General features: G+C 33.4%; 3 protein-coding genes across 3 annotated transcripts; all 3 read right to left on the bottom strand.

Annotated features, from left to right (window-relative positions):
- Window positions 1-268: 268 nt before the first annotated feature.
- Window positions 269-5,354, bottom strand: LOC105327803 (cellular retinoic acid-binding protein 2). Its single transcript, XM_066079809.1, has 5 exons — window positions 5,336-5,354; window positions 5,030-5,125; window positions 2,131-2,300; window positions 1,598-1,711; window positions 269-1,355 (listed from the first exon to the last, which is right to left on the bottom strand). Exons 2-5 carry the CDS (start codon window positions 5,115-5,117, stop codon window positions 1,299-1,301), a joined length of 429 nt encoding a protein of 142 aa, XP_065935881.1. The 5' UTR covers window positions 5,118-5,125; window positions 5,336-5,354; the 3' UTR covers window positions 269-1,298.
- A 3,741-nt stretch (window positions 5,355-9,095) lies between these two features.
- Window positions 9,096-14,789, bottom strand: LOC105327804 (sodium/calcium exchanger regulatory protein 1). Its single transcript, XM_011428433.4, has 4 exons — window positions 14,633-14,789; window positions 12,393-12,565; window positions 9,785-9,895; window positions 9,096-9,348 (listed from the first exon to the last, which is right to left on the bottom strand). Exons 1-4 carry the CDS (start codon window positions 14,772-14,774, stop codon window positions 9,286-9,288), a joined length of 489 nt encoding a protein of 162 aa, XP_011426735.3. The 5' UTR covers window positions 14,775-14,789; the 3' UTR covers window positions 9,096-9,285.
- An 8-nt stretch (window positions 14,790-14,797) lies between these two features.
- On the bottom strand, window positions 14,798-16,912 carry LOC105327805 (fatty acid-binding protein homolog 6). Its single transcript, XM_011428434.4, has 4 exons — window positions 16,619-16,912; window positions 16,144-16,316; window positions 15,515-15,631; window positions 14,798-15,195 (listed from the first exon to the last, which is right to left on the bottom strand). The coding sequence occupies exons 1-4, from the start codon at window positions 16,704-16,706 to the stop codon at window positions 15,142-15,144; spliced, it is 432 nt and encodes a 143-aa protein (XP_011426736.2). The 5' UTR covers window positions 16,707-16,912; the 3' UTR covers window positions 14,798-15,141.
- Between the last annotated feature and the right edge of the window lie 9,570 nt (window positions 16,913-26,482).

Here is a 26,482-nt window from a genome sequence, read left to right as displayed (position 1 = left end):
TTGCATATAAGTTTAGAGAGGGATATATCCTTTTTTTTCTTTTAGTTTCTTAATATTAGTTCTTTAGAAGCTCATACTTTGTTTAGTTAACCAATGACCCTGAATAAGATCATTCGTTAAGGTCACATCGTTACAATGGCTCTAAATTTTCAACTCATTTTTAAGTCATATCCTGTGGATGATGTAACTATGCCCATTGTTGTTTTGTGAATGTGAAGCAATATATTTTGCTTTGCTGGTATATTTCATAAAGTAATGAGAAATGACATTTAGTGGTGTAACTTTATTGTCGTAAAATAACAACTGGAAAATAAAGCAACACATCGATGCGATATTTAATGCTAAAAACAGCAAAACGCCGCTATATTAACAGTTCATACAGACATGTACGCAAGCTGGGTTAAACAATTTTGGCTTCTATGTCTGATAGAGGACAATATATTCTGGAATGTAAAAACAGAAACAACTTCTCTGGTAAAAGAGTTCAATTGTTATCTTGTACATTCGAAATTGTAAAAATGAACAAATATCAACAAAATACACATTTATCACGGGTGGGGTATTAAATTTCAACCGCTAAAATTGAACACTTCTTCCCATGGTCTATACTAAAAAAATCTTTATGCCCAAGACAAGCAGTTCAAAGAATTCAACATAGCAATAAAATATTTTCTTAAAAGAGACATGTTTTATTCTTGTTCAATGCGCTTTAGTTTCAATTTGTACCAATTTGTTAAAGGGAGTAAGGTATTTATGGAATCAAACATTACAGTTACTTCAGAACAGACTTAAGGTGGCTCATTACACCTTGAAATATTTTCTCAAATCAGCAGAAAATTACTTGATTATGAGAGTCATAATGGATAAAAAGTATTTAAATCAAATAAGCAAAAAAATGTGCAATTTTGGATGAAAAATTACATTTTCGAATATTTAATTCAGTAAACATGAGCAAAAGCTCCAGTCGGATTCGAACTCATGATTTGTGGTTCCAGAAGCCCAATACTTTAACCACTTAGCTACGACGATATACAACCGAATCGAAAGATATAAAAAAAAATTAAAAAACATTTAAATCGCCATCTTGTGACGTAGTGTTTTAAAAAGTAAGAGTCTGTGTGTAGTGAGGTACCTTAATACTAAAGAATGACTACAAAGGAACGAATACGCAAAAAGCACTCGCCATCCTCTCATTTTATCGACTTAATTTTGTTCGACACTGTACCATGCTTATAGACAATAGCTTAAAGCAAATGCAGTGATTCAATACAGAATTGTATGATTGGGCCCCCTTCTTTTCACTCTGAGGTTCTCTTGAAGACTCTAGTACATTTTACATCTCCAACATACATAGTCTGAAATCAGATAATAAAAAAATTAAATTTATATAGCGAGTTAAACTTCGTTATTTATTTCGTTTCGTTTAAAGTCATTTTTATTTTTTAAAAATCTTCATCTGTTATATTTGGTATAAAATATTTTGTGATACATTTTTTAAAGAACACAGTATATACATGTACAACGGACTGATGTTTGGTTTTTTTTATTTACCGTAGTCATGAGAAAGGATAATAAACATTACAGATAGATATATAACCTGAATTAGTTCGTCGTTACTTATTTCTCTCACGAATTTCTGAGCCTTTCCTTTTCCCTCCGCAACCGGATTTGCTTCAGTTATTATTTTGCCGTTCTCCCATCTAGACATACACTGTAACCAAAAACAAAACCCCGAAATTTTCACTTATCTAAAAATAAATTAACAGTTATGGCAATTTCTCTTTACATAATGACCTGTCATCAAAGAGCCAAACTACTTCACAATTAAAATTTATAAATATATATTTGTTTTTTCAAACGAAGAAGTTTCAGGTACCATCTTTCGTATTCAATTGTTATTTAAGAATCTGCACGTGTTTTAGCATTCCAAGCAATCCTCCAACAATTGCCGAATCCTACAGATGAATGAGGTATAGCCGACAGCGGCATGATACAAATCAGAAAACAGCTCTTTGAAATGTAAAATCATTCGAATTTCAACATTGAGTATTTCTTTCATGTTAACTTACGAAATCGTTTTGCGGATGACCTTATAACACAAATGAAAATTCTCAAAATTTGTTTTCTTACGTTCATTTCTAGTCCCTCGTAATTCTGTTGGTAGGGCTCGTCCAGCTTAAAAGAGATGACTTGATTGAAGAAACTGACTTTTGAGACTATATTAACCGTGTCGTTTTCTATCTTGATTTCAATCACGGGTTTCGCAGCCCCTGCCATTTTACGGAAAACCACATTGAGACCTGTCAAAAAACCAATACAAATTTTAATAAGAACGTGATGTATTTCTCCATCCAAGATGCTCAGTGTACATGTATCACGAGATTCAGTGTTAGTTCTAATCAGAAAATGTAATCAGAGTGTTAAATTGATCGTCATAAATCGCACCCACGCAATGTTTATCTAGGTAGCAAATCAAAGGGCAGGGATTCTTGTACGTATTTTTTTTCTGTTTTTAGATAAATGACATGTATTGATCAGCATGACAATAGGGGAAAATTCCCTCATAGCAATATTGACCCTGTCTTTAAAATATTATATAATAATTTGATGTTGGCGTTTCATTAGGTTTTTACTAACATATTTTAACTCGCTCTCAAAACTTTTGGGTTCACGAAAAATACCACTGTGTTTAAACAAATATGCCTCAGAGACTTCCGGGCCAGTTTTGTTGGTAATAGTTTGATTTATGAAACAAATCGATCACAAGAATAAACGAAAAGGCAATTGGCAATCTCTCTTTGGAGAAAATGGGCGCTTATGTATACATTAACCTAAGGATTTGCGGAGATGCTTTATGATTGCTCGAATCTTTGTCATTATATAACAATGCTCCAATTAGTCAGGTGAACCGTAGAGAAGACAGATGAAACCAATGAGTGAAGTCAGTTAGAATTAACATGAACAATTATATTAATCGTTTCCCCCGTCTGCGATGAGCGACCATTACCCTTGGCATCCCTGAGCGCCTAGACCCTCGAGCGCAATATTCTGTAAACACGCTAATATTGAAATCAATTCCATCTTAATCCAAACATCTTATTGAATTGGGGGACGTCCCATATAATGCTTTTAGTAAGTCTGGAATGCATTACTGTCACAATTTACAAAAAGACACCAATTTGATCTAAGAAACTACTTTAAAAAATATTGTTTCAGTTTTTCAAGTTCTCTACATGAAATAAAAATGTATGCATTTTATCATCAACTTTGATTACTAGCTTTTAACGCTTTATTGCATGACTGAAAAAACTTTTTTGTACAAGAATGAAGAAAAAACTAAGAAAGTTATCATAATGATAATAATTATAACATACGATTAAGGCTCTTTAAAAGATTTGTAATATAATTACTATTTGCTCTCATTGAATAGAATAAGATGATTTTATGGTTAATTACGACTGCATATTCTTTATATAATGATACATATTATTTGAGTTTGTATTCTAATTACCACAATAATATTTTAGTCCTTACTTTAACAGGGTTGATGTTAAAAACCATCTATTATCTGAAGTTAAAGTAGCTTTAGAAGTGGTAATAACCATCATCTTTTAAGCACATATATTATGACTCTCATGAGCCATTAGACTTATCCCAGACGATTTGAGGTATGGTTCATCTCAATTATACAATAAACAAGTCTCCCCGTTGTTCTGGTATGTTATCAACCTGCCACCTCTTTAATGTCTGGTATCTAAACAGAATCAAACGTTTCCAATCATCAACGAACACGTTCTGTTCTTGTAATTGGTCTCCCTTTATAATAGAATATAGGAATCGCGTTCAAGAATGTGTTTGTTAAAGCAAGATGTGTTCAAATGAACATAGGCAGACGGGCGCATGCTTTTTAAGTGTTAATACATGTTGGAAAGCGTTTTATTGGCAGAGGGATGCATGTAATTATAGTGTTCAGAACAACGTTATGTTCGACATCTTGCAATCTGGTTCTTCTAACATTCAACACCAGTGTTGGATACTTATCCGTGCAGATACAAAGCAATTGTCATACTTTTCTTTTTTATTACACTACACATCATACTACCTCCGTATTTAAAACTGGAATACATGTATCAAATATGATAGATTTTTATAAAAACTTATCATTGCATTTATCATGTAACAAATGTTCATTACGTGAGCAAATTAAACTATAGACATACTTTAACTTCTTTCATGAATTCTTTAAGAGACGGCAGATCAAAATAAACACATGGGGGAACAATTGAACGTGACAGAAACATGACTTCAGCATTAAATGCAAATAAACTTCCTTTGAATAGGAAGATGGAAACCTCCTTCACATGTCGAGAAAAAACTAATTTGATTATGCTATACACTGGCAAATTCTTGAAAGAACACATGGTAGTTAAAACGATTCTATTGTTTTCATTCGATTTTGGCAAGTGATAACAAAAATAATTTCCGTTTTGTAATTAGCCTCATACTACATGTACTTTCGACATCTGGTAAAGGAAAAAGTTCAATCGCTTTTTAAACTGGTAGTTAAGGTATTGTTTTATATACCATGTTTTACCTTTTTCACTTTTTGTGACTGGGGCTGGGGTTTCTTTAAAAAAATAATTATTTGAACAATAACAAGAAATTAAAATGATTGACATTTTAAAAACATAAATTTAACAAACTATAGAAATAAAATAGAACCGGCTACAAGTTATACTTAAGTGATTGTACTTGTTTTGTCTTAAAGTGTTTATTAAACAAATCAAGAATTCGGAGAGAGAGAGAGAGAGAGAGAGAGAGAGAGAGAGAGAGAGAGAGAGAGAGAGAGAGAGAGAGAGAGAGAGAGAGAGAGAGAGAGAGACTTACCTAACTCTTTAAAACATTCGTCAACATTTTCACTTCTAATAAACATTATGAGAGAGAGAGAGAGAGAGAGAGAGAGAGAGAGAGAGAGAGAGAGAGAGAGAGAGAGAGAGAGAGAGAGAGAGAGAGAGAGAGAGATACTTACCTAACTCTTTTAAAAATTCGTCAAAATTTTCACTCCTATCGAGTTTCCATTTTCCTCCAAGTTGTGACTGAATTTCTTCGAGAGCCATTTCACATTCTATGGAAAACCTTTGACTTATTGAATGCCCTTATATTGAATGCCAAATTTTATATTTCAACCGCTTGCACTATCAATATTTTGAAAATTAAAATTAAAAATCTATCCAGTACTCGGATTAATAATAAAGTCCATTCATTAAGATACAGACGAGTTGATTTTATTATTGATTATTGTAGCGGGTAGATGTATTATGAATAGAACATTTACCGTGTGAGCGTATTTTATAGATCCAACGTTCTGTCGACTGCTCGTTATATGGAAGTCTTGCAGCCAATCAATGCCTCCGTAAGTTCCTCAGTTAGGCATCGATTGGCTCTGCCGGGAGTGTGATGCTGAATGAAACAGGAACCCATTGATAAAAGTATCGGAATACGGGTAGAAGTCTCACTGTTTACGGAAGAAAAAAACCTCAAGGAATATTTACCGTGACGGCCACGACAGCGAATCATTAAATCGACGACTCTCTCTCTGTATCAGATTTTCTCAATGCATCTTGAACGAGCTGCTTGTTCTCTTTCTTTGTTTTTATTGTTTGCAAGTCTTTTTGGTTGACATTAATTTGTACTTCATACATCGCCTACACCGTTATCGTACTCTTTATTATCTAAATCGTTAGTGAAACTTCCCACTCGGGGCCCGGGTCTGATAGGTGACAAGATATCGCCCCGCAGTTTTATTTCTGAGCTAAGACTGAAAAGATCTATACTACATTTACTGTGTAGACGATTCGCATTGATCTAACATATAAAAACAGTAAAAAATGTCATCCGTTTCCCGTTAATAAATATCAAATAAAAAAATAATAAGTTAAACCATAAACAATAATGGCGTATACCGGTAGACATGCTAATAATTTGTATCTTGATTTCCAAAATTCAACTGCGGTATAAAACTAATTTGTTAAACAGAGAACTATTGATTTTAACATGTGTTTCAAAAAGATAACGTTTTCAAATTTTCTGCTTATGAAAAAAGATTCATTTGATAGACAAAGGAGTTACATGTACTGAAAATGTAATAACGAAATCTCTAGCAATAGGCTAAAATTAACTAAATTTTAGCTACACTACATTAAAAATGAACGATTATGGATTTAAGTTCAAAAACGCTAATGTACTTAGGAATGTCTCTTAATTTTGCTGGTTCTTAGGAAAATTGACTGGCTATTAATTTTATATAAGACCATCATAACGTAATTGTGTAATCATTGATTACATCACTGACTCCTAAAATTATGTTTTTGTGTATAATTAACCAGAACATAAAGCTTTTTTTCATGAGAGCATATAAATAGAACGAAGAGGAAGTTTTATTTCACCGCGACATCCCGTGCCAAGCCAAATGTTAGCGCAATAGTTCCCAGTAAATGGTCGATATTCACCTGCCAGACTTGTTCACTTATTACACGGAATTAAACACAGCAAGCGCCAATTACAACATATCTACACGAGAATCGTTAGTAAGTATCAAACGGGGCACACTGATTAAGCAAAGAGAACGAAAACAAATTATCAAAATATCTTTAAATAGAGTTTGCATATTTTTTTATTGATTTTGTCTCACTTTCCAAAGTTTTATATTTTTCACAATGTTTATTACTTTCATATTTAAAAAATAAAAATAAAACCGCATTGCTCATCCGAACAGATCGGATGAGCTAGTGCTAATATAAGTGGTATACCTATGCAATAATTTTGCGAACAATTTGAGTACAGCTTATTTTTGAGTGCAAGCTTCCGAGTAAGAGGTGACCTTTTTTCAAGGATCCAGTCAAACACTGCACTTGGCGAAGTTTTCAGACCTATGAGTCTGTTTAAGTCGGACCAATAGAACCTAAATGTATCTCACTTTCGATCTTGGTTTCTCTTTTCTCCATTTATTTTCCTTTTGTAAGATCGACAGTGAGCCTGTTTAAATTGCATGACCCTGAAGCTGGCTGTGAGATGTTCTTAATTCACTCTCATCATAGTTTAATTTTTTTTTGAAACGTCTGCTCTGTTTCGTCCACCAGAATACCCTTTTGTTCAATTCTGCATACTGTCCCAGGAAGACAGTGCTGCTGTATACATTTAAATTACATAACAGCAGGTTGTAGATGCAAAATAAGCTCATATGCAAATATCTCATATTGCTTAAAACTGGTATTCAGAGAGTCCTCCACGCTGCAACAAGACTGTTACATAAACAATCCATATCAACGTCTGATGTTCTTGTCTTTTCAGTATTGACCGAACCATATAATGAGAAAAGGTGTTAATTCCATTTATTTTGCCACAAGAGGAATCTTCTCGACAAATTTTGATAAAATTTTAAATAAATGAATTTTTTTCTTAAAAAAAAATGAAGAAGGACAGTATGACAGACAGATGGTCTAGAATAAACGGAGATCCAACATGTTTATAGTCTCCTCCGGTTTTACCGATAGATGACAAATAATACCAAACGGTAAATGGTGTATATATTGGTAACGAGTTTGTCTTCAGGACATCAATCCATTACATAACACAGAACAATTTTCGAATTAACCAATACTGATATCTTTCTAGCGCCTGAAAGTTATGATGGCATCTAAACTTCCTTATCGCAATTACAAAAGGTATACATGTTATCACATGACTGATATGCATATTAAAGTTCAATGCCGGTAATTTGTTTTAAATCAACAACCCACACAAATGAGTTTTAGTCGGAAAAACGATTTTTTTTTTCTTCAATTTTGATTTTTGTATACTGAAGTGGGGAAGAATTTTCAAAAACTAAATGTCCTTAAATGAAACGAATTTGCGTTGAAAATGTCACTGAAACTATTCGGGAAACGAAAAAATAAAGATAAAAGCAAACAAAAAATTTGGTTGGAAAACATAAAAGTCCATGGATAATTCAACTTTGACACAACATTGAAGTGTTATATATTCTATACATTTACGAATGATGATGCATTGGCTTCATTAGTTTCATAACTCAAAATATTGTCAAAGAACATAATGCGACCCATTCCGCTTAAATATAATTAACCGACTTAATACCTACTAGTTTTTATAGTAGTTGATTTAAGAAATTAAAAAATTTTCAGTGACCTTGACCCATTGAATGTAAAAGAACAATAGATTGAGGGATAAAGTAACAGTACACACGTAATAGGTGTCAACTGTGGCACCGGACGACACTAATCGTAGTTATCACTCGCGTCTAAAATAACCTTAGTTACCTGATTTTTTTCTACTTAAAAGCTAGTACGCGCAAGAGATAAATATCCTGTTTTTTATAACTTAAATTCGACCGAATATCATCTTGATTTTGAGATATATTTGTTTTGATTCTAACTAAGTGTAAAAATGGAGTACTTTTAAATATATACAGTCATGTATCCCATAAAGGGTGTTGTTATATCTAAGGATCAATTGCATTTCTAGAATGATTTAAATGAAATTTATAATTCTTTCGTTTATTTCACGTGGTATTGACTATAGCTACTTTGTTCTTATTCCCAAAAATTATCGGTAGACAAAATGTTTACGTCATGTCTCTGCTTCTTCTAATAGTCTGTGTCTTTCCAATCCAAATGTTTCATTATAGCAGATCTGAGTCTTAAAATTTGACAAATGTGTTGAACTTTCAATGTTTTATGTTCATAGATCAAATATTTCTGTTCCTTCGTTCTTGATTAATACAGGTATGTATTTAAACACTACCTGATTGGGATTCTACACGTACATGTTAAATGTTCGGGTACGGGAAACAACCACAACAACACCAATTTGGTAACGTTCGAGTGCATTTCTTGCTTGAGTCATGAAATGTCCAATTGCATGTGAAAGAATATGTCCCATACGTTACAATAATAATCTTGTAAATAATACCAATACAGATATCTGGAAAAATATTTTCTTTCTTCATTTAAAGGTCTTTCAGGGGCTAGTTCGTGTAAGTTCCAAGGTATTTAAGCAGACGATATAAAATCCATCGCTTGATATTATTTTATATTTTTACATCATTATTTTACTACAAACAACAAAATATTTAATTCGTAATTTAAAAAGATTTATAATGTATATTTATAAGTTATTATTGCGATACAATATTGATCCCTTTTTCAAAGTCATTGCACATGAACAAAAATACAGTTCGAAAACCACAAGACCCGCTGTGGCTACTGCTCAAACTTCTGAATCCATTCGTTTCATAAACCGCTTACAAGTTACATCTCCGATTTCCATAGTCTGTAAAGTAAAAAATAAAAACAGTAAAGTTCAGAATAAGTACGTGTCATATTAACCCATATACATTTTTGATTTTCTGTTCTTTAAACATAATTCTTGGTTCAAAAGCTTACATAAAGCTGTAGGATTACACTAGATCTGCGTTTCTGCAATTTATGGAATTCAAAAGATGACAACTACCATATTATTGGCTTAACACACTGATACAGTAACACGCATTCTTGAATATTGATGTACCAGAAAATGAAACACACCTAGGGACGTCTAGGAAGGATCATTGGGATACTTTATAAATTGTCAAAAATAACTTTGACATATAAGATATCACTAGCACTCGCTGGAAAACTACAATACCAGAGCCAATTCTAATGTACTTGAACTAATTCTAAATTATCTATATACCAACTCTTATATACTTGCACTATTTCTAATTTACCTGCACTAATTCTCCATTGATGACCTCCCTCGTCACTTTCTGTGGCTTTATGCTTGGGTCTGTGGGAGTGTACTCAATAATAATCTTTCCATCTACTACGGATGGCTTACCCTACAATATACTAAGTCTAGTCTTATTGCATTCCACAGTATATAAAACATGTGTGAAGCATAGTAATTTAGAAAAAAGAACAATATTCTCCCACGTTTCCCCCAAAGGTTATCAAAATGACATTTTGATTTTCGCCGACTTCAAAAGCAATTTTGCAACAACACCCCATTTAGGTGCATGTTCAGTTTCCCAATAATGCTTATAACTAAGGTATTGAACTGTCTGTTTTATTTCATTGGTTGGTATGAAGTTATTTCATTTAACCTCAATGTATATGGATATTCAATAAAGCAGAATTAAACGGCATTTATAGAATAGCACCCACCACTGCTTAACAAAAATACAATGGCAAGGATTTCAAAACTTGGAAGTATCATAAAATTTTTTTAAAGTAATATTAATCCCTGCTATAATGTGTTCTTGTTATGAGCCTAAGTGCCTATAAAGAAACAGTGCAGCTGATTATTATTACAACTAGTAACATAAAATACATATAAAGAAAATGCATGCCAATAATATTGCAAAACTACAAATCGGTAGCTTACACTCATTTTTGTCATTCACATGTTGAAAATGGTTTTAAAATGAACAGAGTTCTTATTAAAGTTAAAGTTTCAATGAATTTATACTTACATATTGTAAATTTTGAAATCGAAAGATATATAACTATCATGGTACCTATGCTTTCTATAAAGTAATGTCGTTTTTTCCCCATTTTTTTTTTTTTTTTTTGTTGTTGATTAAATATAGTTGAAGTTTTGGAATTTGTATACAGATATTAGACGGTGAAATGAAGGATCGAACCAAAACATCTCAACCATGAACCAAAGTAGTTAATAACAAAAAGAACATATATATATGTAAAAGCTGAATCTGTGAAATATGTATACATTTCGCTAAAGGTCAGCTACCGTTGAACGAATAAAATCAAAAGGTATGAAAGTTTACTTCCAATCAGGAAACAAAATTATTTATGGAAACCGATAATTAAGATTTTTTCTACTTGTATTACAGGAAATAGTCACGAAAGACTGATGAGGATGACAATACGCAACCTTAATTAAACTTTGCTTCTCAAATGTATCATATAACTGATAAAATATAACACACTATAAAATGATGATGTTTAGTTTTGATAGAAAAAAATAACGTAGCCATTTAATTAATATCGTTTATTATTCAACAGACTCAGATATAAATGATTTTGTCGTGCTATACTGGACACAAAAGTTGTTTTGCGGATAGATGCGATTTCTTCTACCTACGCCTATGTCACAGAGAGCGGAGACAACGGGCATACCCGCATCCGTAATGGTGCGATAACGATAAGATTACGTTAAGATTGTGTCAAAATGTCATATTGTTCTTATGTTTTATTGCACAATAAAAGTATTTTTAACAAGAGTATGTATATACTCTTGGTCGTACAGTCGTAGGAAAAACAAGAGCAAAAAAAGAGCATTCACCGCATACGAGAGATGACAGGTATAAACGATATGTTGACGATTTTCCCATGACATCAGATATTTAAAAAAAGAATGACAACGATTTATTAACAGTTTTTTTCCTTGATAGGGGTATGAGAGCTTTTAGCAAAAACTTGCACACAAAAACCAAAAGATAAGCAGATCTATTGTCAGAAATGAAAAAATAAATATCTCAGTTTTTCTACACATTGGTCGAAACACAATGTTAACATGGTATGTGATAAATGAATGCTTTAAAAATATACAGGTAATATTATAAATTGTACAATTCAATAACATACAGGTAAATCTATCACAACATTAAGCAGTGCTCGATGATAAGTATGCCTTTTTATCTTATTCAGGGATATACATGTTGCTTATCTTTTTTATTCTCCTTAATGGGTATTGAAAGTGGTTAAATTTTTATCTTAAAATACTCATATAGTTTGAAAATGTATTTGATTTGCTTATTTTATTTGTATTTGTCTGTTTATGGAATTGTCTGTAGCATCGCGAAAGGTTTTAATTTTAGTGATCTTCAAGGAATACAAGCAGACACATGCTAACAAATTCAACAGTTATGACGACAACTGTTCGATATCGTTCTAGGCTAGACAAACATTTCCATGCTGACATTTGAACTATTATTTTATCATGGAAAGTTAGTTAACGTCGGGTCTAATAAAAGATGTTCCCTTTAGGAAATAAAATATTGAATAATTTTGCTGTTCATAAACAATTATTGTAAAGTGTTGGTACGCAAACTGTGGCGAAAATGTCATAGCTAACATTTAATGACGCATACTGGATGGGAAAGATATAAACCGTTCCCTTATGTTTTTATTTCTCGCAGGAACATTTATGATACGACTAGGAAAATCAGTAGAGTTTACAAGCTGATACCTTCAACACAAAAAACCGATTATTGACCACTGTAACCACCTCAATTAAATGCGCACACAATCATGCAAGCATTGTAGTTCGAGCAGTCATGTTATCTGATAGTGTTATTTATACAAAAAAATTACCACCATCTTATTCCCACGCATGTCCTTCTCAAACTCCTCGCCAAGCTTAAAGCAATCCTCCTGTGTCATAAAAGAGGTTACCATGGAAATATGTACTTTATCGTCCTCCTTGACGGAGATTTCCGACACGGGTGAGGCCATGCCCGCCATCTTACGGGCAAAGAAATTAACACCTGCAAATAATCAAATTTCCTGTTTCGGAAAAAGTGCATTTCTTTGATTAACAAAGAATCGTTGAATTTTTTTTAACACTTCACTTAATTTTTATTTTAAAACCGTACTTGTGCGACCAGTTCTTGCCGAGTACCATTTCTCGCCAGCACATTGTGACGTCATTTTATTAACACATTTAAGGAATGAATTCAATTTTTATTAGTTTTATACGATATAAAATGGTTTGGGGCAGTTTACGCTTTATAAACCGCGAAGCGGTTTATAAAAAAGCGTAAACTGTTCCAAACCATTTTATATCGTATAAAACTAATAAATTAGCGGTTTATAAAGCGTAAACTGCCCCAAACCATTTTATATCGTATAAAACTAATAAATATTGAATTCATTCCTTATAATTAATTTTTTTTGCTATCAATTGTTGATAAAAACAGCCGCCATTTGATCTATGAAATGACATCAAATTGTGCAAAATTCAAACGTAAGGCGGATTGATACGTTTTTGATGTTAGTCTTACTATGACGTATGTTCAACATTCTTTATACGATATAAAATAAATTTTTCAACCAATCAGAAAGTATGTTACAACCAGAATTAACGAGGCCGAGTACAGAACGAGTACGCAAGCTTTCGCGCAGCGTTTCATTTGTATTGTGACGTCATATTTTTGCTTGGTTGACGCCATGGCGTGCATGATAGTTTCAACTGCAGATATTCAGCGAAAATTGTTGAAAATATCTCGTTTGATGCGTAAAAATAATGTTATATTGTGGAATAAACATAAATGTCTCGAAGTATAAGCTATATTTGGGCTCGGGTCGAAAACGTGAAGAGGGTTCAGCAAGCCTAGCCCTCTGTCACGTTTTCTTAACCCGCCTAAATATAGCTTAATTCATATATTTCAAGACAGTAACCATGTATTTTATATCAATGACCCTTAACATGTGATGTTATATATTTTTTTATTACTTAAATATGTCTGAATGTTTTAATAATACTATATAGATCACCTTTTCAGCCTTTGTCAAATAAAAAATAGCCATTATCTGACGAATCTGGGAAATTGGGCATACAAAAATCAACTTTGATAAGACCCCTGGAACAAACCAGGAAGTAAAAGGTTTTTTTTATTTGACCATTTGATGCCTTTTAGCAATAACTTTAATACGTAGAACAGAAAAAGAAATCCCTAGGGCAGAAGTTTTGAAAAAATGTAAAAAATATGCAAAATTGAAACATTTCAAGCAAAAACCCATAGGGTCCTATGTTAAAGATTAACAAACTTTGAGATGACCCCCTAAACAAACGGTGTGGTAAATGTCTTATTTTTTAATCTTAAAATAATAATTATATCAGTAGAAATTCATGTAAAAAGTTTCATCCAAAAATCTAGGGCAGAACAAATTAGACCCGGCCTCGTTAAATTAAAAATTATATACGAAAAATGACGTCACAATGTACTGGCGGGAAATGGTACTCCGCGAGAACTGATCGCACGCCAGTATCGTTTTAAAATCTGTCATTGTATATTATATCCTTTTTGAGCACATTTGTAATTTTGTTTACCTTATTTCATAGACATACACACTTACATAAACAATTTAGATCCACAGTGGCAATTTTCTTATTTTATTAAAAAGTGGGGTGCACTTTTCTAGTAAGTGTGAAAAGGGTTTCTCTAATATAATCGGTCGAAAAGAGATAGACCCCGCCTTCTACGGACTTCAGTTATTGATATTGTAAGATAAAGGACATCATCAATACAGCTTTGTTATGATGGTCCTTTTTTACACAAACATTCCACCTTACTATTTTGTATCATGATACCAATGTATAAAATTTAATGCATTTACGATTTGAAAGTCTGTTAAACGCATTTCTTGTTGCTTTTTTTTTGGTTCCACTGTACACCATATGGGCGTGTTATTTTACAATTTTTCATAAACGTGCTCTTCACTTCAAATCTACGTATGTTACATTGAACCGGAAGTATCAAGTATCGGTCAACATATGTACTGGTGTGATATGGCGGATGAAGGTATTTCAAAGCGAAATCAAGTGAGCTTACCGCATTCTCTTAGGAAATCTTCAAATCGTTCACTTCTATCAAGTTTCCATTTGCCTACAAATTTATTTTTGATTTCATCCATTATTTGCAGAACACCAAATCTTGTTAGTTTGATGTTATTAAGGTTGGCAGTTCGTGTCATCAAAAAGAAATTCAACACAAACATTTTATTAAAAGAATGCCTTTTTATTTATGTAATTGCACAACATACTCTTTAACATTTTTCCTTCCTTTGCAACGGAACACTGTAATCACCGTTATAGCAAACCACGGGATTTTATTTAATCACCGTGTTTCTGCAGTATTTAGTTTGCGATTATATCAAATATGATACGATAATTACGAAAGCACATTTATAATTAAATTATACAGCTTCCTTTTTCACTCCCTTTACCAATCTAGAGCATTGTGTTTTATATGTCACCACAAAGTTCTATAAATAAAAGTCATCACTGTTCATGTGATCATACTTCAAGAAGACGAATATAGGAACTCGGTCAACTGTAGTTTTATCCTATCTTCTTCATGTACCTCTTGCATACTACATTTCCGGTGTGCAAAGTCTGCAAAATGACGATCAACAATATCAAGGATAACTAGATAATTGTTGGATTTAAGTTAGGTAACCCATATCCTTTGACTGATATAAATATTTATTATTTAAATAAGTGAAAGATGAACCGATAGCAATTAAAGCAAGTGTTTTGTAAGCTAAAAGCCATCTATGAGTTTACAAGTAAGCTGTAGATTTGTCAGTAGGTTCATTGAGAAGAATTACAAATTGACAGTATGAATCAGATGCAATTACTAGTCTTTGTACATATCATATAAGTTTTAAGTATAGAATCTCATATCATATAAGTTTTAAGTATAGAATCTCACCAATATGATTTCATCACCTACTCTTTCCCTGTGAATGACTTGCTGCTTGACCTTGGAATTAGGATCAACTGGAGTGTTGGTCATTTTTATCATGCCGTCCTCGTATGATGCGATTGCCTTAAGAATTAAAATGAAAAGTTTTCATTTCATATATTCAATGTAAAAGCACATTTATCAATATCAAACAAAATAAAATACTAAAAAGTAAATTCGACCCCTCGCATATCAAAAAGTTCAGACAGTATCTTTTGTTTTCAAATTTAAATACCTATTAACCATTCTTCTAATAATTTTTGAAGTTGTAATTTATTGGGTTATTGAACTAGTTTTACCTCTGTATCTTCATTTAAAAACTTGATCAAAGCTTTTGTTTACTGTTTAATATCATTTGATGCCATCCCTTTTGTCAATTAAATCGAACAGTCCCAGGCTAATGACTTAGTATTACGTAAACTGCTTTGATTTTAATCTATCTCATCTATGTCTTTTCCTTTTATTAATACTTTATGGCTGTGCTAAAAACCACAGAAACCATACATTCCTTTTTCCGACTAAATGGATATTAACTGAATTAGTGGCTCAGAAAATGAAAAGAGTACCCATATTCCGTGATACTCTGGATTTGCTACCTTCATTAGAGTTCCTTGCATTTCTTTGAGGAACTCCTCGTTCAGATGAAAACAGTCCTCTTGGGTGAAAAAGCCAGTTTTCATAACGATTTTGATTTTATTGTCATTCTCAATGCTTATTGTCATTTCCGGTTTGGCCAGAGAAGCCATCTTCCTGAGGGGTAATCCCACACCTAAGACAAGTATGTTGGGGTTATATGAAGTGTGGTAGATTGCAATAGACAATACAAAAGTACACAGATGAAATAGATGACATTGTATTGGCAGTTTGCTGTCACGCTCAGGAAATGTTATGCTCTCGTCAATTTCTTATGTTGCATTCTATGTACTTTATCCCTTTTTTTTTATTTCGGAAATCAATATCAATACTACTTTGACAAGTCTTGTAGTCTACATTGACCAAAGGGAAGTAACTGTTGCTAACTATGTACTCAACATCTTAATGCCGTTCTGCTGTATTTATCTCAATTCTTACCCACTTCTTGTAGAAATTCTTGAAAGTTTTCACTTCTGTCCAGCTTCCATACGCCCACAAATTTTTCTTTAATTTCTTCTAACGCCATTTTGTACCACTGTGTTTTGACTGTTATCTTTGTTTATCAGTGGTGTAAAGTTCTTATTTTATATACAAGTAGTTATCACATTATGCGAACTTACGCATATATATCTATAAATTTTGTTGATTTGATATTCTACTAAGCATTAAACTACAACATTACAGTCACTCGGAAAGTCAGGACATTACCCAGTCTTAAAGGAAATGCCTAAGTATTTACATGTAGTGCTGATCCTGATCTCTTGAGGTAATTTCATACCTAATGTGTATAAACGTCTCGGTCTGTTAAGCTCGTAAGGTGCAGTGTTAGGTCAGCGTTTGTGGCAGATAATATCTGTCTGACAATCTGAAAATGTGTATATGTTATTGGGGGTGCATATATGCTCTGAAAAAAGAATTTTTGCGTGGTCTGATATGACTTTACTCTAGATCTACAAACTTCTTTCAAAATCACTGCACCCCTTAGACCATAGACACTCTGTGAATTAAGTATGACCCAGATTGGACCAACGGGAAGAGAAGATACATGGACAAGTATTTTATATATAATTCTTGTAATAAATATGACCATAATCTTCGACCTAGAAATATGTTTCAAAGTTACTGCACACTCGTAATCAAAGGCACTCTGTGGGTGAAGTATGAGCCAGATTGGGCCAAGGAAAGAGATAATAAGCTCCGGACAGCGATCTCAGACGGACAGCCATACAGAAAGAAGAACGCGAATGAACAGATAGCGCGCCCGACAAGCGGGGCCCTAATTAAGAGAAACTATAAAAATAATACAAACTGAGTTTAAAAAGAAACTAAACATTAATAGTTAATTCAGTGAGAGGTGCAGTAAAAGTACAGACATAATAGGTGTCAACTGTGCCATTCAGTTCTTGTTAACACTAAAATAACTTGAGTTACCTGCTATCGATAACACTTTTTTCATATAAATGGTCATTTGTGTAAAAAAAAGTCTCAAATTATCTTCTGTTTTTGTTGTAAAAAACGTGAGGGGAATATTCATATGAAGTTGCAAGATATTAATGTACTTTAAAAAAATTCATATGGCCTTTATCTGTACATGTGTGATTAAAGATCAAACGATGAATGGCAACTCTTTCACACTTGTTAAAACATTATTTTGTTTATACATGTAATATCAGATTAACGTTTGTTACGATGTAAAATTGATATTTTGGAAAGTCTATCACAAATAAGATTGTTTTTTGAAAATCCATGGTATTCATTATATGTACGTGACGATGTTGATTTGAACATATTTCATTATGCAAATATACATTTACATAAAGAGATTAGGCAGCAGGCAATGCCTATGTAAGCCTTCTCCATAAGGTGCAAGGTAATACATATAAAGAATTGCATGATGAAGCATAAAGATATATGCATAAAAATATATATTCAGATGGACAAAAAAGGGTTGCAAAAACCAGTTTGCGGAAAGAGAAAGAGAAAAAAAAATCAAAAACATAAATAGTACAATTACAGCATAAGTATACAGTACTACGTTTATGTACATGCTTTATATATATATGGCTTCAATGATATATAATCATGCATTTAGTATTTCTCGAAAATATTTGGGAGCAGAGAAGATTTTGTAAGATTTAGTACATTTTCACTATATGGTCATATTGGTCCCGGCCTAGGGTCTGAATCTTTGTCAGGGACCATGAATTTCACAATTTAAGTGGATAACCAGTGGACTTCAGAATCAAGCATTTATGTTTTCTTAGATATAAATGGGAATAGAGAAGATTTTCTAAGATGTAATATATTTTAGACCATTTAATACGCCATCTTGTGATGTCGTGTCTTTATTAGTGGGGCTACCTCGATAGTTCACGTTATTATTTTGATGCCATGCTGAATGATAAAGTAATATACACAATATTTTGCAGAAAAATGCATTGTAGATTATAGTTGAATATCCAAAATAATTTGAATAAATGCAGAATATGTACGTCCAGGCCCTTTCTGGATCCGTGCATATAGACTTTGGCAAGTAAAGCGCGAGTTTTTGGTATTGGCGGGGGAAGGCAGGGGCAAGACTTCCCAGGCTGCAATAATGTAGCCCTCTCTGATTTTTGGGAGTTGATTATAATCAACTCTCCTATGCAGTTACTCTGGTAAACCGAAAGTGAAACAGTGTTTGGACCTAAGCACAAATCATCACCGCTGACAAGGTTAAGTTCTTGAAAATAATAGAAAAATTCGATGTAAGTCATCACCGCTGACAAGACTGAGTTCTTTAAAATAATAGAAAAAATTCGATGCAATGTACGCTGAAGCATTGTTTTTCAAGAAAAACTTATTTATAAACACTTTGAAAATAGTCAAATTTTGTATACTACGAACAATTTAGATATTTTTGTAGTCTCATGTATTCCTACGCCAGAGTTAAAATAGTCTCGTTTAACCAGACGCTCGGCTGTCTCCGTAAATCTGCGACAAGCGATATTAATGGAGACAACCGGGCGTCTTGTTAAACGAGACTAGAGTTCGATATCAATAGTGCTTGAATCCATAAAATTTTTAGAATTGTTTCGATTACTAATACATACTAGTAGATGAAATCTATCTTTAAATATTACACAACATGATTCATGTGGGGTTTCTCGAAATTCTTGTCGGAAAAGTCTAAAAATTCATATTATAAAAAAGTGCGTAATTCAAATAAGAACTAGAAACTAATTGCCATGCAAGATAAATTGATTTTAAAATAAATGATAATCGATAAAATCAACTCCCGTCTGTACTTCAGTACTTTGATTTATATATGATGTTTACAGGAGAGGAAAAAAATCGTGGGAGGGCTACATTATTGCAGCTGAGACTTCCCCTTCTAACATAGTTTCTATCAAGATTAAATGACATTGTTGGATTTCGAAATATTTGTACTATTAAGTCACAATAATTACATTTTCCCGTGTATTTGTCTGTGATAACATTACGAATCTATTTTGTAATGTATAGTCCAAAACGTTTAATCAATGACTATTTTGATATTCAATCGTACAATTACTGAATAGTACCTAAGTAATCATTCTTCAAATAGTATGAGGTAATCAAATACGGTCGGGCATGATCAGATCTACCATAAGCCCCCAGCCGTATTTGATCACCTTATAATACTGAAAGAATGATTCCTTTATCATTTTTAACAAGAATAGAATTCCTGGGTCCCCCGCCGGTCAAGCAGCATACTAGTATCGAGTCTATCGACCAAGGCTGATTTTCGAACTTGACCAAGGTATTAGTGGTATAAACATTTGGTATAAATTCAATGAAAATCCGTCAAAATTTGTAGGCATGAGAGCGCTTACAAGGTCAATTTTTTGATAAAACGGAGTCATTATTGTGGTCAAAGTCCCATAACTCCAACAAAAAGTATCGACCAATGCTGATTTTCGAACTTGACCAAGGTATTAGTAGTATAAACATTTGGTATAAATTTAATGAAAATCCGTCAGAATTTGTAGGCAATAGAGCGCTTACAAGGTCAATTTTTGGATAAAACGGAGTCATTATTGTGGTCAAAGTCCCATAACTCCAACAAAAAGTATCGACCAATGCTGATTTTCGAACTTGACCAAGGTATTAGTGGTATAAATATTTGGTATAAATTTGATGAAAATCCGTCAAAGTTTGTAGGCATGAGAGCGCTTACAAGGTCAATTTTTTGATAAAACGGAGTCATTATTGTGGTCAAAGTCCCATAACTCCAACAAAAAGTATTGACCAATGCTGATTTTCGAACTTGACCAAGATAATGGTGATATAAACATTTGGTATAAATTTAATGAAAATCCGTCAAAATTTGTAGGCATGAGAGCGCTTACAAAAAAGTGTGACGGACGGACGCACGGACCCACAGACCCACGGACACACGGACGGACGCCCGGCATTTCTATGTCCCCGCACCGCGTTGCGGCGGGGGACAAAAATAGATTTATTGGGCAAAAGTGAGAGTGTTTGGATCAACATATGACTGCATCGGCACGACATTGAGCCATCATTGAGAATGGGGCCACCTGTTTTGCAATGTTGGCGGTTTCGCCGAATACAACATTACATTACAGGCACGTATCATCATGGGGCCAGGGACTATCTTTAGCGGGAGAAATTTAAAAAAAAAAATTTTGAGATAGTGAAAATGAATTATATTTTGTGACATCGCATCGACATAACTGATGACTTTGTACAAATATAAACAGCTTCTTGGGGGTTGTGTTTTGTATTTGAAAATCGCTTGGCTTAGCTGCCATCTCTTTCTTTCTGCATGTGATTTGCTCCATTTGCTATTCCTCACCTTTACAATCTGCGAAGCCAAAGGGGTGTTTAATGTACCAAGTTAATATTAATGTAAAGTTATGTTCCTGTATCACATTGTTTGTAACTCCATGATCTACTTGAAATAACGACTGTCAGCCGCCATAACTCTCTTGGTTTTGTCAACCACTTGTTTGATTATCTTTCTTAAGAAATTAATGAAAATTTCATGTAATTATTATCAACTTACCCATTTCCCTCTCTCAACAGTAAGACCAATCCTAAAAGAGCATTATCTTCTATTCCAGGCTCGATTATTTCAACATCATGTTTTTCTTCGACACTAACTATTTTTTCAGTATTAGTCCCCTAACGGTTTTCACCGGAGGGGACTATAGCTTTCCTCTGCGTCCGTCCGTCCGTCCGTCTGTCCGTCCGTCCGTCTGTCTGTCGCACTTCAGTTTTCCACACTTTTTTTCTTTATGCGTTTGAGGAATAATATGAAATTTGCTGAACAGCTTCAAAATGTCAAACTACAGATCAAGTTTACATTTTTGTAGCGTCTGGTTGACATATTTTCGAGAAAATTAACTTTTTATATTCCAATTTAATGCTCGGGTTCGATATTCTGCATAACAGTGCATTGTTTTCACAATTTCCAAAAACCGGTAGGGGACGTGTATTGCTTATGCAATACTCTCAGAATGCTTGTTAAAAAAGGATTAGATAACAGGGGTCCGTTTCTCAAAAAGGCCTACGTCTAGGCGTAAGCTTAGTCCGGACTAAATCAGGGACTAAACCTCAAAACCAGACTAAGTTGCGTTTCACAAAAAGGCGTAAACTTAGTCGGGACTAAATTTGGGTTTAAATCTACGCCTGCTAATGGGTAGGCGTAAGTCCTTAGTCTGTGCACAAAAATGGCGAGTGTTTTGTTTCTAAGGCAAAATATACAGATAATTTTATTTTTTGGTTTGTTTTATGTGTTATTTGTACATGTATGTATAACTTTAAGAAATACCTATTGTTCGATAACTGTCTCTATTTCTAAATAAATTAAAATTAAATCAATTTGATAAATAATGGGCTCACCTTATTAAACTTATATAATATACATTACTACTCGTAATGAAATTTACCTAAAGTGTGAAGAATGGGTATACCCCAATAAATGATATAAACACAATTATTTAAAAAATGCTTTATTTCTAAATTAAACATTTATTCCCCAAGAAGATAGATGTATATAAGTACGAATAGATTATTGATTTTTTTTTATCAATTCTCAGTAAGCATGAACTAGAATTTAATGTTTCTAATCAAATTTGAACCTGTGAAACGAAACTGATTTCAAAATTATGAATAGGAGCAACTCTAAACGTCTACATTTGTAATGTGTCCTTGTGTGTGGTTGTTTGTTCTTTACCTATACATGTATTACTGAAAACTTTACAACACGTATGCATTATCATTTTCATTTTTTTTGCTCCTAGTATCTTTACAAAACCGTATGAAAGCTACATGTATTTTGGAATGTTTATGAACTCGCATTTAGATACAATCAATTTTTGTTTGTTAAAATATTACTTAAAAATGTGTTTTAGAAGCGTGCAGAGTGTGCATCAATTTTAGATCTGTTGACAAGCGTTTGTCAAGGTTATCGATTATTATAAAATTTCACATGCACACCTTGAATTTTTGGAAATAAAATTCATTAATCTTATTAATTCTAGGATGAAGTGATCAATTGCATTCATATTTAACATCGATCGTAATTCTTTAAAAAAAAAAGTATGAGGCACATGTACTATCAATGATCTCCGTGCATATTCATATGCATTGTTTATTTGTACTCATTTAATTGAATTGATCTTTAATTACTTGAATTCATGATAGTTTTGTTTCATCACATTTAAGATGTACGTATATCAAGGGATTTTTCTTTATTTCGAAGTTGTCGACTTGCAATACAAAAGCGTTGTTTTAGCAGTTTTACAACAGTGTGCATTATTTACAAATTTAACTAGCTTGCATTTGTCATACTTATTAAATAAACAATTGTATACACCCCCATCCCAATAACCCAAAGCAGATAGGGAAAAAAACCTCACATGCACTTATTAAAACCGCAAAGATGCAAAATGTCTTATCCGGAAGGGGATAGGGGATTTTTTTAGATAAGGCATCTAAAAAAAATCCCCTATCCCCTTCCGGATAAGACATTTTGCATTTTCCATTTAACTTGTAAAAACCTTTTATTTATAAAACTTTCTTTAAAAAGGAAGAAAGTAAAACTCACATGCACTTGTTAAAATCGCAAAAATGCAAAATGTCTTATCCGGAAGGGGATAGGGGAGTTTTCAGATGCCTTTTCCATTAAACTTGTAAAAACCTTTTATTTATAAAACTTTCTTTAAATAGGAAGGGTGTTCTTAGATAACTGCTTTTATACCTTTATTTTAATCAAGATACTGTATACAGGGTTATATTCACTCGGTCGTGACTTCGCCAAGTCACAGCTGTTACCTAAAGCCCCTTTCACAATTGGCGCACGACCACTTTACACCACTTTGCGATCGAAATTTTTTAGCTTCGCACGAGCTCTCGGATTCGTTGCATACGTTTTACTGGTCGCATCTAGTCTCCTCTGAATAGTGGACATGCACACTATTCAGACGCGACCGAACGCGATCCAAATTATCGCAGTGCAACGCACGAACATTAGTACGAACGTTTTACAACGTTTTGTGTACTCGCAAGAGTGATACACGATTTATAAAGATCGTAAGATAAATCGCTGGTGTTTATGCGTCTGTTTTGCGACCGTGAGACTGTTGCTCAACATGTCTCATGTAATCTTGCAACGTTTTACTACCATTGCACGACTTATCAGCTTCAATATGCTATGCTTTTCTACTAGTATATATACCCTGTATAAGTATCTCCGTTTCTGAACAAAATTTAAAATATACATTTATTGCATGATGGTGAGGGAAATACATGTATGAAGATTTATTCCCTCAAGAAAACTCATATTTCCCGATAGAAATTTGTTTTTTCTGGGGAATAAGTCTTCATATTCCCTGAACATTAATGCAATAAACGTTTTATTATACCAAGCAACATATGATTACACAAAATACGTTGATTTCTAATAATGTTTGACTTTTCAACAGTCGCAACATTAACGTCGTGATTGTTTGATTTCCCATGTAACTGTCTCACTTTTCTTTCATAATTCATAGATAGTTAAGTTGGTTCTGAGATATAAAGAGAATCATAATGATTAAATATTTTTGATTTAATCATATTTGTCTACATCGTATGCTCATATAAGCTTTTTCATTCCTATGACATCGCCCTGTCACGTGACTTTCTAGACCAATCAGATACATGTATAATAGAATAATATAATATTGAGGTATAATAATAAATGCTGCTGCATACCTGTATCTTCTTAGGCGGCATCTTTTTTCGCTTTCAACTATGTCTACTGAATATGGGCGGTGTATATACCCCCTTTGACTCGCACGATCATTCATACCATGGAACGCATAATCCCACGTCCAATCACACTGGCGCACGTTCAATCGTCCGATCACCTAGTCTCTCGCGCGTTCCTATCGTTTTTTGCTTTCACTGTACAACAGTCGCATACAGACGCAAGATATATCGCAAGATTTAATGCGTTTACATCGCACAACGCTCGCTTAGATCGTGCGAAATTCGTACGAATACTTTTTTCATATGCGATTATTTCGGCAACAATTAACGATTCATATCTAATTTTTTCGGTCGCACGAATATTTGGTCGCTTCTGCTCGTGCGCCAATTGTGAAAGGGGCTTAAGTTACTTAATATTAATTATTGAAAATCAACATAAATTTGCCCGCTGACAACGAGGGTGAAATGATTGAAAATTAAACAGGGCGAATTATTCCCTGTTTATGGATGGTGAATATTACTTTCAACCCCCCCCCCCCCCCGAAAAAAAACAAAACAAAACAATCGATCGATTTAAACCAAAAACAGGAGAGGGAGTTGGGGAGACCCCGGCCACAAATGTTGATAATTCCTGTCTTGTTAATTGTGGATATTAATATCTTTCAAAACTATTATCATTTGAATCGCAGAAAATCAAGAATCGTTTCCATGTCATTGTCTACATTCTTTCAATATTGGAACAGAAGATGGACAAGGTTCATGTAATATTATTTATACAGTAGATATTTTCGATTTCAGTTGGTTGCTGTTATACTCATGGTGATATTATTTTCTATAAATAATATAGTAAATTGATAAAAAAGAATCAAGCCTTATCCCAGCATCTGAAAATGTCTAAAGATCTACAGTGTCTATGAAGCATACTTCTCATTCTGCAGAAGTATTGGGGCATATCCACTGTACCTTGTCCATGTATTCTATAAATATTTGAAGTTTACACGAACATTGAAGTTAATTTCTATGTATTGTTTCATTCAATCAATATGTAAGATTGTGCCTCAATATCATCTACAATGCATTTAATTGTCACATATTTGGTTTCTGAAACCTCTTATATATGCCGCTTTCATATCAACTGTTTTTCTCTAAAATTTCATTATGTTAAGAAGTGTGTAGGCATTTGTTCTACTTTTATTTATATAAAATGTCATGAACAGCTTGAACTATGCACATTCAGTGGTAAAGTATAACATGCGTACTTTCGTGTATTACATGTACTATGAATTGGAAAATTGATCCACCACATATAATCATAGCCTCAAAGCAAAACAAAATACGATCTGCGCATGCTTAGTACTCAGCGGAGATGTCTAAGTTTTTCGACATTTAAACCCTAACTTACGCCTTTTTCAGAAACGCAACTTAGACCCGACTAAATATTTGCGTAACTTTGTTAGTCGGACTAACTTCAGCCCAGATTTACCCCTTTTTGAGAAACGGGCCCCTGGAATCTAAATGTTTTACCATCGCGTGGCAAAATATACAAAATGCCAATTTTTTTTCAAAAAAATTCTTCTATACTCAAACACATGGGAAAAAACTTAATGCATTGTTAATATATCCATGAAACCCTCTAACCAAGAATGTGAAATTAACGGCCCCTGGGGCAAGTGTTGATGCTTTTTATTTCAGGGTGATGACAAATATGACTTTATTGTGTTCTTTTTATGTCACTTAATATACTCTCGGGTCGTACGTCGTCAATAAACAGTTTTTACATTATTAACTTGAAAACTTCAAGGTAAATTCTCACTTGGGCATACAATTTTGTGCAGTATGAATGAAACTGAATATTATTATTTATTGACAATTTAAAGCCTGCAGGTCTCTTTTTAACAAAAGTGTATAATTGCTGGCCCCTGAAGAATGGGTATAGATAATCCGAGATTTTTCTGACTCTTGTCTCCTCCTCCTCCCCCCCCCCCCCCCCCCCACCTCTCTCATTATTGAATTGATATTAAAAATAAAAGCGGGGGTACTTGTATTTGGGTTTCGACTCAA

The sequence above is a fragment of the Magallana gigas genome, chromosome 3, assembly GCF_963853765.1.
Source record: "Magallana gigas chromosome 3, xbMagGiga1.1, whole genome shotgun sequence".
In the NCBI taxonomy this organism is placed as follows: domain Eukaryota; kingdom Metazoa; phylum Mollusca; class Bivalvia; order Ostreida; family Ostreidae; genus Magallana; species Magallana gigas.
This window is presented reverse-complemented; position numbering and strand designations above follow the sequence as displayed.